Source organism: Gracilinanus agilis, chromosome 1 (assembly GCF_016433145.1).
Source record: "Gracilinanus agilis isolate LMUSP501 chromosome 1, AgileGrace, whole genome shotgun sequence".
Lineage (NCBI taxonomy): Eukaryota > Metazoa > Chordata > Mammalia > Didelphimorphia > Didelphidae > Gracilinanus > Gracilinanus agilis.
The window spans coordinates 767,598,661-767,613,084 of NC_058130.1; the positions used below are offsets into that span (position 1 = coordinate 767,598,661).

Below are 14,424 nucleotides of genomic sequence, written 5' to 3' on the forward strand. Positions count from 1 at the left end.
AACCCTTAAGGCTCTTCTCTTAGAACCAATACTATGTATTGGTTCTAAGATGGAAGGTAAAAGTTTTAAATAAATAAATAAATGATCATGGATCAGAAATATTTTAAGTCCCAAGATACAGATAGTTTGCTGGTAAGAATCCTAACATATAAAAACGAAAAATTTTGAATTCATGAATACATCACAGTATATCTTATCATGGACTGCTCTGAGGTGTCTATTGAGTAGCTATAATACAAATTTATTCTCCCCAAAGCAGAGATTCATTATTCCTATTGATGAAGCAAGAAAATAAGGAGGTCTGGACTCTAATCCCTCCTGGCTCAGTTAATATTTTACCTTATAAATTAGACATGTGAAAGAACAAGAGCACCCTATGTCACAGGCATGTTGGAGAGGAAGGGGTCCGTGGAAAGTACCGAGGAGTTGAAGGAAAAAGTATACTTTTAAACCAAAAAAGCAATTATTTATTCCATCTGCGATTTTGGATGTTACAGAACATGATGGACAAATAAAGCAAACCAACCTCCTTATCCCAATTAACAATGTGCAAGTGTTACTGCAATCAAGAGGCCAGTAAACAACCCTCTTTCCCCAACACACCCAGGATGGTCTACAGGCTCAACCTGTGAGATCAGAGCAATCTGTTGATCATAGTCACAATTACCATTCATGAAACAGCCTGACAATCAGGAAAATCAGATTTTTGCTTATTTTTAGTACCTTTGTAGCTAAATTGACAAAGGATTTAGAGAAAACTAGAAGTCACCTTAATTTGTGCACTTAATACCAAACTCTGGGAGCTCCAAAAGGTTTCTTAGAAGCCTTTTAAGAACTTCATGTTTCTTAATTGACCTGAATACTCTTCGTAAAAGCAGAGTTTAAAGGCGAATCCCCTTTTTGGCTACCCCCATACCATTAACCATTATTCAGTCTTTATCCAAACAAAATGGCTGCCATTTAAATACTGGTGTTGCTTCCAGGAAAAGAAGATAAAAACTTTATCTAATATTTAGCAGCATGGATTTAGCATTCAGGACATTCTAGCCATCCTGACTCCTGTATTGGTATTTATATGCAAACCGTTTTATAAGTTGATCACAGCAGACCAAGTAAGTAACATTCTGGTCATCTGAAAAAAATGTTCATTTATGCCATGTTTGATACTGTAAGATGCCACACCAGCTAGATATTATCCAACCCCCGGAAAGCAAATAATGGTCTCCATGACCCTTTTGCAAATAAAGAAACTTATGGGAACCTTCCTCTAAAAAGCACATCAAATCAGTGGTCATCTTCGAGGCAATAGTCTTTTGGATGTCTTGATTTCTGTAGCTGAAAAGGTCATGCTGAAGGCTGGTGTCAATGTCAAGAAGAACTTTCAGATTTTTCTTTGCTATGGCCCATGAACTCCAGTCCTTCTATAGGAATCTCCTTCTCCTTTATTGCTTTCTGTGGATTGAGAAATTACATTTTAATGAACATCTCCCCAAGTTAGGGTAAAGAGTGCCATAAAACTCTAGAGCACTAATATAATGGGAGAAGGAATCAGACAATTGTATTCAAGTTCCATTATTATCCTTTTTTAGCCCAGTTGAGAAAGCCCCTCACTCAGCTTCCCAGGAAATAAACAATGTTCTTTTCATCTCTAATATTCTGTGATTCTTACAGCTCCGACCTAATCATCCAAATTCAAATTCAATGGAACAAGTATTTATAAAATACTTTCTGTGTACCAGCATTGAGAAGTTGAAAAAAGATATGACACACCCCAAGGAAGGCAGCAAAGCTTCCCCGATTCTCTGGTGGTTACAGCGTCCTCACTCTGGGGCTCTCTCACCGTCCCTCCCTTCTGTAAACTTCCTACCACATTTGGTTTGACTTTGGTGTATCACGGTCAGGCTGTGTATCTTTCCCAAGGCCAGATTCAGTGCTCTGCACACAGCAGGTCCCAAGACAAACTAGGATCCCGGTGGTTGGAGGACTCAAACCAGTGACAAAGAAAAGGAGACCGCTGCGCAAACACGATTTGGGGAATATAGAAGGGCAAATGGGGCCCAGAAAAGGGAAAGCCAAGAAAACCGGAGGGGAGAGGAGTGCAGCGGATGCCCCCGGCAGCGAACCAAGGAATGAGGATTGTTTCTATTGGGCGGCTGCTCCGGCCCCTAAGACTAAAGCTACGCCCGGGGTCGGGGTCCCGGTCCACTCGGAAGCCCAGGATGAAACCCTTTCAAAGGGGTCCAGGGGAAGCCTTGCCGTAGCCGGGGGAGGGGGGCCGCCGGATCCAAGGTCACGTAGGGCCCGGTGGGGCCGGAAGGGAGGCCCAGGGGAAGCCGTGGACAGCTGGGGGCGCTCACCTGCACGCACTGCTGATAGCGCTTGAAGAGGTCAGTACAGGGGTCCCCGGAACCTTCACCCTTGAGGAACTTCTCGGCAAACCAGCGGTTGAAGCACTGATCGTACTCGCGCTTCATGTCCGTGCAGGCCTCTCCCACGCTGTTCATGGCGACGGCCCCACAGCGGAAGGGGCTATGGCACGGCATCGACGTCACGCGCGTCGCAACACTGACGTCACGTGCGTCGCGCTCGCTTTAACGCTTACGGAGAAACGACGGTGTCTCGGAGGTCTACAGAGCAAAGATGTGGTGTCGGCCGCTCCAGCAGGCGCTGCGGGCAGGGCTGGGCCCCGGCTTGGGGGCTGCGGTAACGCGGCCATGGAGGGCAGAAATACGGAGTTGTCGGTCTGCGATGAGCGACTCGGGAAAGAGTCAGGGCGGCGAGCCCCCGGCCCCGCCCCCCGCTCCCCGGCCAGGCCGCGAAGTGAGTGCCGAACTGATTGAGCACCTGGAGCGCCTGGCCCTGGTGGATTTCCGAAATCAGGAAGGTGTGGAGCGGCTACACAAGGCCATAGAGTTCGCGGACCAGCTCCGCGCCGTGGATACGGACGGCGTGTCACCCATGGAATCGGTGCTGGAGGACCGGTAGGCGCGGACCGCCCCCGACCCAGAAGCTGCCCTTGTAACGTTTCCCTCCAAATGATGTAAATACTTGGCTGTGGGATTTGTGTCCCCGAAAATAACCCTCGCGCCTTCCCCGGGGCACCCAGAGAGCGAGCTGGTCAAATGTGTCCAGGAATCCTCCCCCCATTTAATTGATGGTTAGGCCTATCCCCCGTCTTGATGAAGGGGAGGCGATCCGAGGAAGGGGCAAGCCCCCAGGGGCAGCATCTTGGGCTGCCAGCTGTCACTTTTTCCCCGTGCTAGTAAAGGTCTTCCCCTTCCCCACCGGCTGCTTCTTATCTGTTGTAGGTGCCTTTACCTAAGAACAGACGACGTGGTGGAAGGCAACCATGTGGAAGACCTGCTCCAGAATTCTCAGCAGACGGTGGAGGACTATTTTGTGGCCCCCCCAGGTAGCAGCTACTTTGGGCTGCTGGGCAGCCCTATTGCAGGGGTGGAGGATAAATGTGTTTAAAGGGTTTCTCAATCTGAATCTAAGGAGGGAAGGTACAGGCAACCCTTGCGTTCCAAGGCAGAGGACTCAAAGGCCGCTAAAGGCCTTTTCAGTCTAAGAGCTCCAGCCCATTTGAACCATGTCCTCTCAGCCCCACAACCTGTTAACAGGCCACTTCCAAATTGTAGTTTTACAATTTGAACCATCCGAGCTTCACTGAGAATGAATGCTTTGTCCTCCCATCTCCATAAATGGGTGGACTAGTCAGTGCCTGGTTTAGCTGCTAGTCCAGGAAGCCTGAGGAAGGCACTGTGCTAACCTCCCCTTATCCATATTACCCACCTACTGAAAGGGATTCATTGTGAATCGGGGAATCCCAATCTGCTGAAGATTCACAGAGGTGCCTCTGATTCTGTGAACTACAGGCTCTTAACTAAATAGTTGCTGGAATGCAGGGGGGATACTCTTGAGACATACAGAAGGAGTTGTTTTTCCTGTAGATGGATTCAAATTTCTCTTGGGATGTGTCAGATGGCTCTATGGATTCATTCATTGACAATTTCTTACTTCACAAAAAGCAAACTAAGCCAAGTCATTTTTCCTTTACCCCATTCCCCTACTGCTCAGAAGTGTGTATCTGCAGTATCTCAAAAGTGTAATACTTTGGTATGGTTGCTTTTTCCGCCAATGAGTTTGCAATCCCTCTGACTTAGGATGTTAGGTCATTTCAGGGTGATGAGTACCGGCTTTCCCTCTTGTGTGAATTTCCTAACAAATATATGATAAGTCTGGTAGAAATTCAGGTATCATCCCTACCTGGGAAAGCAGGGCAATGACTGCACTTATTTTTCATGAGCCACCAACTCGTTTCTGAAGCAAAATAGGAAAAGGTAGCAAGCTTAGCTGTAATACACTTTTTTGGTTTTAAACAGGTAACATCACTCTACCAAAACTAAGTGAGCAAGACCCAAGCACACCAAGTTAACACCTGCTCTGGGGAAGAGTACTTTCAACTGGAAATAAAGTGTATCCACACTTGGGAAAGACTAAAGCTGAAAACGTTTCCGTGAACCATGTTGACATAAATAAGCCTTTAAGACCCTTTTCTATTCTCCCCTAAGCTCTCATGAAGATGGAGAGTGGGTTGAGAATGGAGAACTGCTGAAGTGAGTTCCTGCTCTCTGTGAAGGAAACTGAGGAGGGGAACTGTGGACTTGGAAAAAAGCTCCCTAAGAAATGGATCAAATATTCACATAGCTGTTGGACATGTCCTTTAGTTAACTAAAATCACCTTTGTCCCCGTTCCTTTACATTGTTAAAAAGAATGAGTTTCTAACCAAAGTGCATTTTTGACCAAGAATTTATTCCTTCCTGATCAGAGGCCTAGATGGAATCTAAGCTTATTCCTATTTTCCCAAGTCTCTTCTTTTATCAAAGATTTCCTCTACTGCCAAAGCCTCCAGAGAAAAACTGAGACTGACAAGGAAATCATAGGGTTTATCTAAGACCAAACCATCATCAAGTCAAATTTTTTTTCTTTAGCGTTCCCCTCAAGCCACTTCTGGCCACTTAGAAGCTTTGTCCACAAAACTTCTCTTCTTCCTCTAATATGCATGATACAGAAAAAAAAGGAGTTCTTGCATAATAAAAATAACCACGACTTGAGAATTATTAAACTTTAGAAATATATTTCTAAACAGAACGGGCTGATTCCTATATATAGTGGCTGTGCAGAGCAATCCACCATGACACGGCACTGATTTTTCTCCATAATTGGGGAGGAAGGGGGAAAATATGCAACTTACTTCTAAACCAAACCACAGTTTCAGCAGTTGAAAATACTTCACTGCCAATATGGCCCTGGTAGAAATTGTATGTAGTTTTTCCTTTAAAAAAAAAAGTTATTAAAAAAAATTCCTAAGACACTAAGTCATTTTGGAATGTAGATTCCGAGCAGATAGCAACTCAGTTCACACTAAAAAAAAAAAAAAAAAATCATAAGCTGTTTCAGTATGGAGCATAGGGAGAAGTGTAGTATGGGGAGCCCCTGCTTTGGTATGGAGAATCACGGCCCCTTGACCCTGACCGGGACCGGGAGTAGCCATAGCTGGTGCTTCTTTCTGGATAAACTCTGATATAGGAAGTTTCACCCTGAAATTCAAACAAAAGGAAGGAAAAAAAGTGAGGGATGAAGAAGGGGAATGGGGAAGGAAGAATAAGAATTCATATCCAGCCTATTCCCAGTAGATAAGATAGGGCTGTTAGGTGGAAGAAGATCTCCGAGTGTCCCACGTCTTATCCTAAACTTAAGCCGAAGACTTCATGATTCCAAGTTCATGTACAGCTGTGGCCACCTTGCTCTCGACGTGTAAGGTGATTAGGGAAATGACACAGTTGAATCATCCTAGCCCCAGATAGTTTATCAGTTGCCAGGTGAAGTAAACCACTTTTAAGAAGGGGGGGAAAAAAAAAAAGATAATTGGGAAAATAGGACTTTTTAAGGACACCGGGAAGAAAGGTTCAAGAGGTCTCTCCTTTAGGTGCCCAAAATATCAGGAGAGCCACCAGCTTGTGGTCTTAAATCATTCCTTACAGACAAGAAATGCACTCACAAATTACTGGGCCCATGTCAAGATAATTTCTATATGCAAAAGGCCTGGGACATTTTGCAAAATCCTTAAGTCACAATGAGATGATAGCTCACTGGATTTGTGAAAGCTGAAGTTCAGCTACTAGAATTCTAGTACACAAAAACTCTAGGAAAAAATAGTCACCATGCTGTCCCTTACCAGAAAGGGCTGGCAGCTGGGGAAGAGGTAGTTCATTCATGGTAAGCTACTTGCCGATTCTCTCCAGGTTACTGGTACTATAAAGGCCTCTGTAGGACCTGGGCATGGTCAATGTTGGTTTGTCCACTTAAAGAGATTAAGTTCCTTACTGTTATTTGGAGATTATGTAACAAGCTATCTGCAGAGAGGACAGCTGCAGGCCCAAGTGCCATGGAATTATAGATCTTCCACAAAAGGTGGGAACCCACCTCATGAGAACGGAATTTGGAGTCGTCCAGTCTCCGCAGAGCGTATTCCATGTCTTCCTTGCGGAGGAACTCAACCACCCCCATGCCATCTTTCTGCACATCTGCATAACACACACCCCCAGCTTCTCGCATGTGATCCTTCAAATCCTGCCAGCTGCCTGAGGGAGGAAGGCCTGGGCATGGAGAACACAAAACAAGATAGCGTGTGAAAGGTCTCAACATTCCAGATGGGCCAGGGCTCCTCCCCCACATCTAGTCCAGTGACAGGCTCGGTCACCACTCCAGGCCTGACAAGCCCAAAGTCCTAAAACTTTAATAAAGTCCTAACGAGTATCCAGAGACACTGGCCACAAGACATGTACTGTATGCCATTCCAGAGAGCTGGTCCTATGCCAGTCTTCAAGAGAGAGGACTAATGTGTGCCTGTAGTTAGAGCAAGAAGCCAGTCCTGTGCAGTCCTGAGAATTCAGATAATTTGTTCTCTGTTGTTTCCAAGTCCTTCAAAAATAGTCCTGTGGCCTTTGTTTGATTTCCCTGATTTGAGAGAGACTTGTTATCAATCTCACCTATCCCTCATAGAATAGGTCACCGACACTGCTCCCCAAAGCATTAGGGCAGGAATTTAGACTCCAGCCAATGAAAAAACTTAGTTGTGGTTGGTGGTGAATTGTTCTAGGATGGTTTGGGTGACTGATACACTCATTCTCTTAAGGACCAGGTGAGACCTGAATGCTATAACTAGACTGCAACCACACATCCCACCCTGGGGTTTCACGTGATTCAGTTTAATTCCTCTCTTGAAAGGAACCAGGCTCTTGTATGCATTTTAGTTAGTTCCAGGGTCACAGGAAAGTCATACCTGGAGACACAAAGAAGATCCAGGATAGGTTCTTACTGTCATTCTTCTGAAGAGCACTGATTGATGCACAGACCTTTGGCATTAGAACTGGTTATCTGTCAGGACAGTTACCAGAGCACATGCTGTGTTTGGTATATCACTTTTAAGACTTGGAAAAACGGTCCAGGAGACTCCAACTTAATAATCCCAGCACAACCACCTTCTTCCAGGATCCAAGGCTAGAGAGCAAGTTGTCTGTTCAAATATGGCTGTTTTTGATTCCTTTCTATCTAACTTTATACCAGTATGAATTCCGGAGGAGAGAGGATCATCCAAGAATCTTTCAACTGCTAGAAAACTCTTTAATGAGAAAAAGGACATTGCCCTTGTCCTGTAACAAAAGCATCATTTCATCTTCGTAACATGCATACCTGGCAGGTTGTGCACTGGATCGGCACTATCCAAAAGTTAAGTGTACCACCAGCCTAGATAGCCTTAAGTGCTGAGAGTAACATACCTGAGACAAGAACTCGAAATTCAGATCTTCTTGACGGTGGTCCAGTCCTCCCACGGGGCCCTCCACCCCCAGGATTCCTGGGTAACTCCACACGAAGCCGGCACTGGCCATAATCATAACCATTCCTTCCATAAATAGCATCTTCTGCATCCCTGCAAACGAGAGCTAGTAGTTATTGCCGTTTGGGCAGCAGATTTTGTCCTTTCCGAGAGATGTAAGTAGATGGGGGTGGTGTCCAGGTATGAAGATGGAAGATGTCCAGTCTTGATTAACCTACTGCTTTGGTTTTAAGGCCCAGAAGGCTGTACTTCTTACTTTTTTGAGGTAATGGGATATTCATTCCCTCTTCATCTCAGAACTCCTCAGCATCTACTCCTCACTCCCTCTTCTTTTCCCCCATTTTTCTGACAGATGGCCCTTCTTCCTTGACAAGGCCAACCCTTTGATCTCATCCACTTGTATTCTCCAGCAACCTGCACCCTAAAATTGTCCCTTTTCTCAAACCATCATCTACTACAATTACTGGTTCCTTCTTTTCTGCCTTCAAACATGCCCAAATCTCTCTCTTTCATGCTTAAAAACTATCACTAGACTCTGCCAATCACTCAAGCTCTTATTTCTTTATCCCTCTACTCTCTCCTCAACCAAACTCTGAGGAAAAAAGGTATCTGTTCATTGCCTCCACTCCACCTCTCACCAGACTTTTGCAATTTGGCTTCTACTGCCACTATTCAACTGAAATTAGGCTCTCCAAAGTTACCAGTATTTCTTAATTTTATAAATTACATTTCAGTTGTCAAATCTCATGGTCTCTTCTCAAAGCCTGTTCTTCTTGACCTGCATTTACACCATCAGCCACTTTCTCCCTACTCTCTCCTCTCTGAGCTTCTTTGGCACTAATTTCTCCTGATTCTCCTATCTGTCTTTGTCTTGGTCTTCTCCTTTCTAGCTTATTATGTATATCATGTACTAAAACTGTGAATGTTCCCCAACTTGTCTTACAGGGGCCCTCACTCCCTCCACACTGAGTAATTTCATCAATTCTCTTGGCTGTAACTATCATCTCTATACAAATAATTCTCAGATATATTCAATTACTGAGCTTCAGTTATCAAAGACAATGCTAGGACTTAAATAGTAAAATCCTAACTCTAACTTTACCAATCATTTCAAAGTGGATATCCCAGACTATTTAACATGTTCGAAACTGAAACCATCATCTTTCCTCCTAAATTCTATGCTCTTCCAAACTTTGCTATTGCCATTGAAAGCACCATCAGCCTACCAGGGCTGTAACTTCAACATTACATTTGACTCCTCACTCTTTTACTCTACATATCCAATTAAAGGCCATATTTCTGTTCCTACCTATACAATCTCTCCCATCTGAATACCTTAGTTCATGCCCTCACCATCTCTCAACTAGATTGTTGCAATAGCCTCCTTGATCTCCTAGCCTCAAGTCTCTTCCTACACTGGTCCATCCTCCCAAGTACTATCAAAATGATTTTCCTTAAGTGCAGATCTGACCACATCCCTTCAACTAATCAACTCTAGCTGCTCCCTATTGCCTCTAGATTAGAATCTGTATTGCATTGTTTGGCTTAATAAGCCCTTCATTCCAATCTCATTCTACACTACCACCACTTAAACTCTGAGATGCAGATCCTCAGGCACTCAGCATGAACTCTGTTCCTTTGAACAAACACATTCTCTCTCCTTATTTCTGCCTCACAGATTCCCTCGTTCCCTCTCTTCTTTTGGGGCACAGCTTAAACTCCATCTTTTACACAAAATCTTTCCTGATCCCCTGAACTGCTAGTGTTCTAGCTTAGTGTTTCTAAACTACCTTGATACAGCTGTTAAGAGAGCTATATCAAAAGCCAGGAAGACCTGGGTTAAGACCTGCCTCTTATACATACTGGATGTGTGACTCTAGGCAAGATACCTGACCCCTTTGTGTTCTAGGCAACTTCTAAGACAGTCATTTGCAGGTAAAGGGAGTTTTCTTACCTAAGAAGTTCTCTCTACTAAAGAAACCACAGGTCCATCTAGTTGCTATCCCCATTTTCTTTACACTTATTTTGCATATACTTTTATGTCTTCTCTAGAATATAAACTCCTCATGGGAAGAATTGTGTCATTCTTTGTATTTTTTTTTATCTCCAAAATCTAACACGACACTAAACACATTAGGCAGTGCTCACTAAATGCTGGATGATTGAGTGGAAAGAGCCCTAGATTTAGGACTCCACTCAGAGGTCCTTCCATATGCTACTCCCCTACTCTTAGAGCTATGAGATTGCCAAACAGGGTGAGGAAAAGCACTCCCCACACACACACACAAATACTTCCTTTCCAGTTAAGGGTCTCCAAGGATATCAGAGAAATTCCCTTAACTTCTGTGGCCCTCAGTAAATGACTACAGTAAATGAGCAGGGTTGCCTAGATGACCTCTGAGATCTCTTCCAACTCTAAGAAACTGGGTCCAAATCCCATCTCTGCCATTTTCTAGCTGTGTGATTTTTAGGATGTCACTTTACCTCCCCCTGGTCCTCAATTTCTTCATCTGTAAAATAATGAAGTTGGATTAGATACATCTGGGGTTCTTGCAGTTCTAAAATTCTGATCCCTTGGTAACATCCAAGTTTCAGAGTTTTTAAAGTTACCACATACTCAGTTCCTTGTAAATAACAGAGGGGTTTAAATGTGTGTGTGAAAAGATGTCTTTCTAACTAGCACCATCTAGCTCAAACTTTGTAAAAATACCAACCTAATCTGAAAAGAAACTAAAATTTAAAAAAGGATTAGAAAGCTCTGCATAATCTGGTTGATAGTTTCTCCCTCTTGCTATTGCCTTAATAACTAGACTCGGCAATCTTGTATTTTACATTCTTTTATGAGATTCAAGACTATAAAGGGAAAACTATAAAAGAACAGAGACCCTACACTCAAAAAGACAGAAGATTTCAATGTCTTGAAAGTTGCTCAAAATCCTTTTGTGGGCTCCCGAGAACAAGTTAATCAAGAACACAGCTGAACACCACTTCCTTAAACATAAATGGTTTAACAAAGTTAGAGTCCTCAATTTGATCAAACAATAAAACTGTGAATTCAAAACTTCCTCTATCCCCCAAAGAAGTACTAAAACTTCAAGAATATATGAAAAAGACTCAAGAGATGCTATAGGCTTAGCCTTGGAGCAGAAGCAGGATACTGTCCCTGAATTTCACATCTTTGAGAAACAACCCTGCTCTCTAGGTAGCAGCCCCTGTTTAACATGCAAGTGCATGCCACCATTAATGGTGTCACAAACATACCAAGCAGGACAATGCCAGGCATACAGTTTGGCACTGCTGATTGATATGTCATCCCCACACAAAAAGAGTCAGGAGGATTACTACCAAAAATGTAAATAACAAGGGGAGGAGGGGTTCGGGGGACAAGACTAAGACATTCTTCTTTAGTCTTCATTTTGGCCAAGTATTTGCAGCATTAGAACTGAGGTCAGTAATAAATTCTTCTGTAATCATCGTGTTCGGCTTTCTCAAGAAGGAGGTTACAGGACAGATTGGGCTTTCTCTCCTCTCCCAGGCCACCACATTTGGATCATTTCTAGAGCTCCACATAGTCTGCTGTGTCTTTAGCTCAACATCCAGAGGGAGTTACCCAATCAGTAACTTGGGCTGTTTTTACATTGTACTGGAGAACAAGGAAGCTATTCAATTACACACAAAATGGAGCTACTAGCAACATGTGTGCTTCTCAGATCATTTGTAAAAAGCTATTTTCAAAGTCATTAGGTTTCCTCCAATATTCCCTACAGACTCCAAGGATATTCCGTTGGAAAATCTTAAGCTAATGCAGGGATTCTTAACATTTTTGTGTGTCTTGGACTCTTTCTGGTGACATCTATGGGTCCCCTTCTCAGAATAATGTTAAAGGCATAAAACTAAAAAATGTAAAGGGAATGAATTATATTGACAAAAAATTATTGGAATACTAAAAAAATTCAATGGGCTCCAAATTAAGAACTACTAAAATTCTAAAGGCACATACATATCCTTGGCTGAATTAATCACCTCCAACTTGCAGAATATAAAAGGGGCCTAAAGATCCTTTCTAGCCTAATAATTGAAGTTCTTCAATTTACCTGGCCTTTTCATTTTCTAAAAAATGAGCACAAGTAACGGAACAGATAAACTAGTATGGGGTACCCTAGAGAACTCCTTAAGGTCTTCTCTTCTGCAAAACCCAAACAGTAACCAAGGATTTAGGAATCTATCTTTCTATAGGAGTTTTTTTTACCACAAGGCCTAGCAGGGAGAGACAAGAAGGATGGGGAGGGGAACCCTGGGAAATGCTGTTTTCCTTTTGGAAGAAAGAAGCAGCAAGGGCTCAGGATCCCACTGGGCCATGGGTTTGGAAGCAATTCAAGACAACACTAAACTCCAAGCCATCCCTAAAAACTCCTCTTCTGGATTAGAAGTGAAGGTCAAGGAGTAGCCTACCTCACCCATATCACTGAAAATATCTCTGGGTGGGGGAACAGGAGCCAAAAGGTTGGCTTTGGTCCAGGAGTGGTTCTGAGATACCCCCTGCTAGGAGCAGCTCTCCAAAGGGATGAAAGGTTGTTTTGAGATCTCTGCAGAGCAGAACCAAACCTCTACTACTTAATACTTTTTGGGGATAGCCTTAAGACTCCTCCAGGAGAAGTTATCTTGGGGTGGTAGCAGTCTGGGGGCTGAGTGCTTTCGTGGGAAGACCAAGGACCCTACTGTTCTGAGAGTTCCTCCCATACAACACTTAGGGGGCCCCAGGATAGACGGGATGTGGTCTAGGAGTAATCTACAGTCACTAGACCCCTGTAAACCTTCCACTTTCTAGGATCCTTTCACATGCTACGTACCCCTATCTCCTAGAGATATGGGGATGGCCAAAAGAGAGTGAGGAAAAGCGCCTCTCCCCCTTAACTACTGAAAATACTTCCTTTCAAGTTAAGGGCCTCCAAGGATGTCAAAGAAGTTTCCTTGACTTCTCTGGACTTCAGTGTCCTCATCTGTAAAATGAGCTGGTGGCCTAGATGACCTCTGAAGTTTCTTCCCAATCTAAGTGTGGGGGCATAAAGTGCTGAGTACCTAACTTCAGGAAAGCTTCTCCCAAAAGGGGGGGCGGGGGGCCGGGTTGGATTCCAGGTGTAGACCGGAGAGCACTAATACTCTGAGGCTTTCCTCTGACTCTGGAGGGTAAGGAAGCCCTCAGAAATCCAGGGAGGGTCAGTTTGGGGGCTCAGGAATTGCTGCAGGATCACCTGACCTAGGAGGGTGTGCAGTTTCCAGATAAGAGAGCAGCCCCCTCCTACCCCTCAGGGAGCATTTCCTGGCCTGCAGGTCAGGGTTGGGGGGGGGGGGGTTCAGAATGCAAGAAAGAGTGTCTTTAAGCACATCAGGCAGGGCTGGGGCTAGACTCCAGTTGAAGGACAAGAGAGGTTTCTGCGGGGACAGGAACAAGTTCCCGGGAGGGGACAACACAAAAAGGAGCAGCAATGAAACAAACAACACAGAAGAAAACCAAAAGTTCAGAGGGGCCACAATCGGGGCATTTGGTTACTATCTTGTCAAATTTAATTTAAGCTTTTAAGAAACAACTACGTAACACAAGTGTCCGCTGGCACGTTCAAAGCCCTTCTTGGGTCCTCGGCGTCCTGGAGGAAGGCGCTTCCACGGGGGATGATTGGATTCCCCTCCAAGAAAGACTCGAGATTTCACAAGGGGCCACCGGGGTTCGGGCTCGGGAGGCGCCGGGGCCCCAAAGTCAAGCCCCCAAGAGTTCAGAGCACCACCGGCCTGGAGGCAGAGCCAAGAGAGAGGAGACCCCCTCACCCCGCCAGGGCCAGGAGCGAAAAAGCAGCGAGAGGAGAGGGCGCGCGAGGCCCCGGGGAGGCTGCGGTGAGCAGATCCGGGAGAGGAGAGGGGGGAGCGCGGCCCCAAGGCGGTGACGCGCAGAGCTAGGAGGAGCGCGCGAGGAACAGGTCAGGGAGGGAGAGTACGAAGCCCCGAAGAGGGGGCGGCGGCGTGCGGACCAGGGAGGAGAGAGGAGAGAGCGCACAGAGTGGAGTGGTGGGAGAGAGCGCGCTGCTCCGAAGAAGCGGCGGCGCGCGGACCTGCTAGGGAAGAGAGGAGCACGCGCGGCCCCGAGGAGGCGGCGGGGGCGCGCGAAGCAAAGAGGGGGCGGGGACGGAGGTTCCCGGGGCTGAGGGGGCCGCAGAAGGGGGAGGGGGCGCCGCTGCAGGCCTAGAGGCGGGCAGGGGTGGGGGGAAGGGAAGAAGCAGCAGCTCGGGGCAGGGACCGGGAGGGGACCAGGCCCCGGGGGAGCCGAGGCCTCACCTGGGGTCCTCGAAGCGTACGAAGGCGAAAGGAGCCAGGCCCCGGCGGTTCTTGAGTTCGATGTCCCGGATGCGGCCGTACTTGTAGAACAGGTCCTCCAGGTCTTTCTCCCTCACGTCCGCCGGGAGGTTTCCAACGTAGATCCTCCCGTCGTTGTCGTGGCCCCGGTCATCTTCATCCGCCCAGCCCGACA

The 14,424-nt window shown here is 45.6% G+C and overlaps 3 protein-coding genes across 4 annotated transcripts in view; 1 reads left to right on the forward strand and 2 right to left on the reverse strand.

The window, feature by feature from the left end:
* Positions 1-444: 444 nt before the first annotated feature.
* On the reverse strand, positions 445-2,514 carry TRIAP1 (TP53 regulated inhibitor of apoptosis 1). The gene is made up of 2 exons (XM_044658840.1): positions 2,358-2,514; positions 445-1,452 (listed from the first exon to the last, which is right to left on the reverse strand). Exons 1-2 carry the CDS (start codon positions 2,502-2,504, stop codon positions 1,369-1,371), a joined length of 231 nt encoding a protein of 76 aa, XP_044514775.1. The 5' UTR covers positions 2,505-2,514; the 3' UTR covers positions 445-1,368.
* A 106-nt stretch (positions 2,515-2,620) lies between these two features.
* Positions 2,621-4,776, forward strand: GATC (glutamyl-tRNA amidotransferase subunit C). Its single transcript, XM_044673876.1, has 3 exons — positions 2,621-2,981; positions 3,309-3,412; positions 4,386-4,776. Exons 1-3 carry the CDS (start codon positions 2,641-2,643, stop codon positions 4,436-4,438), a joined length of 498 nt encoding a protein of 165 aa, XP_044529811.1. The 5' UTR covers positions 2,621-2,640; the 3' UTR covers positions 4,439-4,776.
* Positions 4,777-4,795: 19 nt separating this feature from the next.
* The window catches only part of SRSF9 (serine and arginine rich splicing factor 9), a 14,625-nt gene continuing 4,996 nt past the window's right edge, over positions 4,796-14,424 (reverse strand). The window contains exons 2-5 of one of the 2 annotated variants that reach the window (XM_044673854.1): positions 14,232-14,403; positions 7,846-7,997; positions 6,491-6,663; positions 4,796-5,604 (exon numbers count right to left, since the gene is read on the reverse strand). In XM_044673854.1, coding sequence (XP_044529789.1) covers positions 5,461-5,604; positions 6,491-6,663; positions 7,846-7,997; positions 14,232-14,403 — 641 coding nt within the window. In that variant the 3' untranslated portion in view covers positions 4,796-5,460. The remainder of the gene's footprint in view (positions 5,605-6,490; positions 6,664-7,845; positions 7,998-14,231; positions 14,404-14,424) is intronic. The other variant, XM_044673864.1, reaches the window with a different exon arrangement.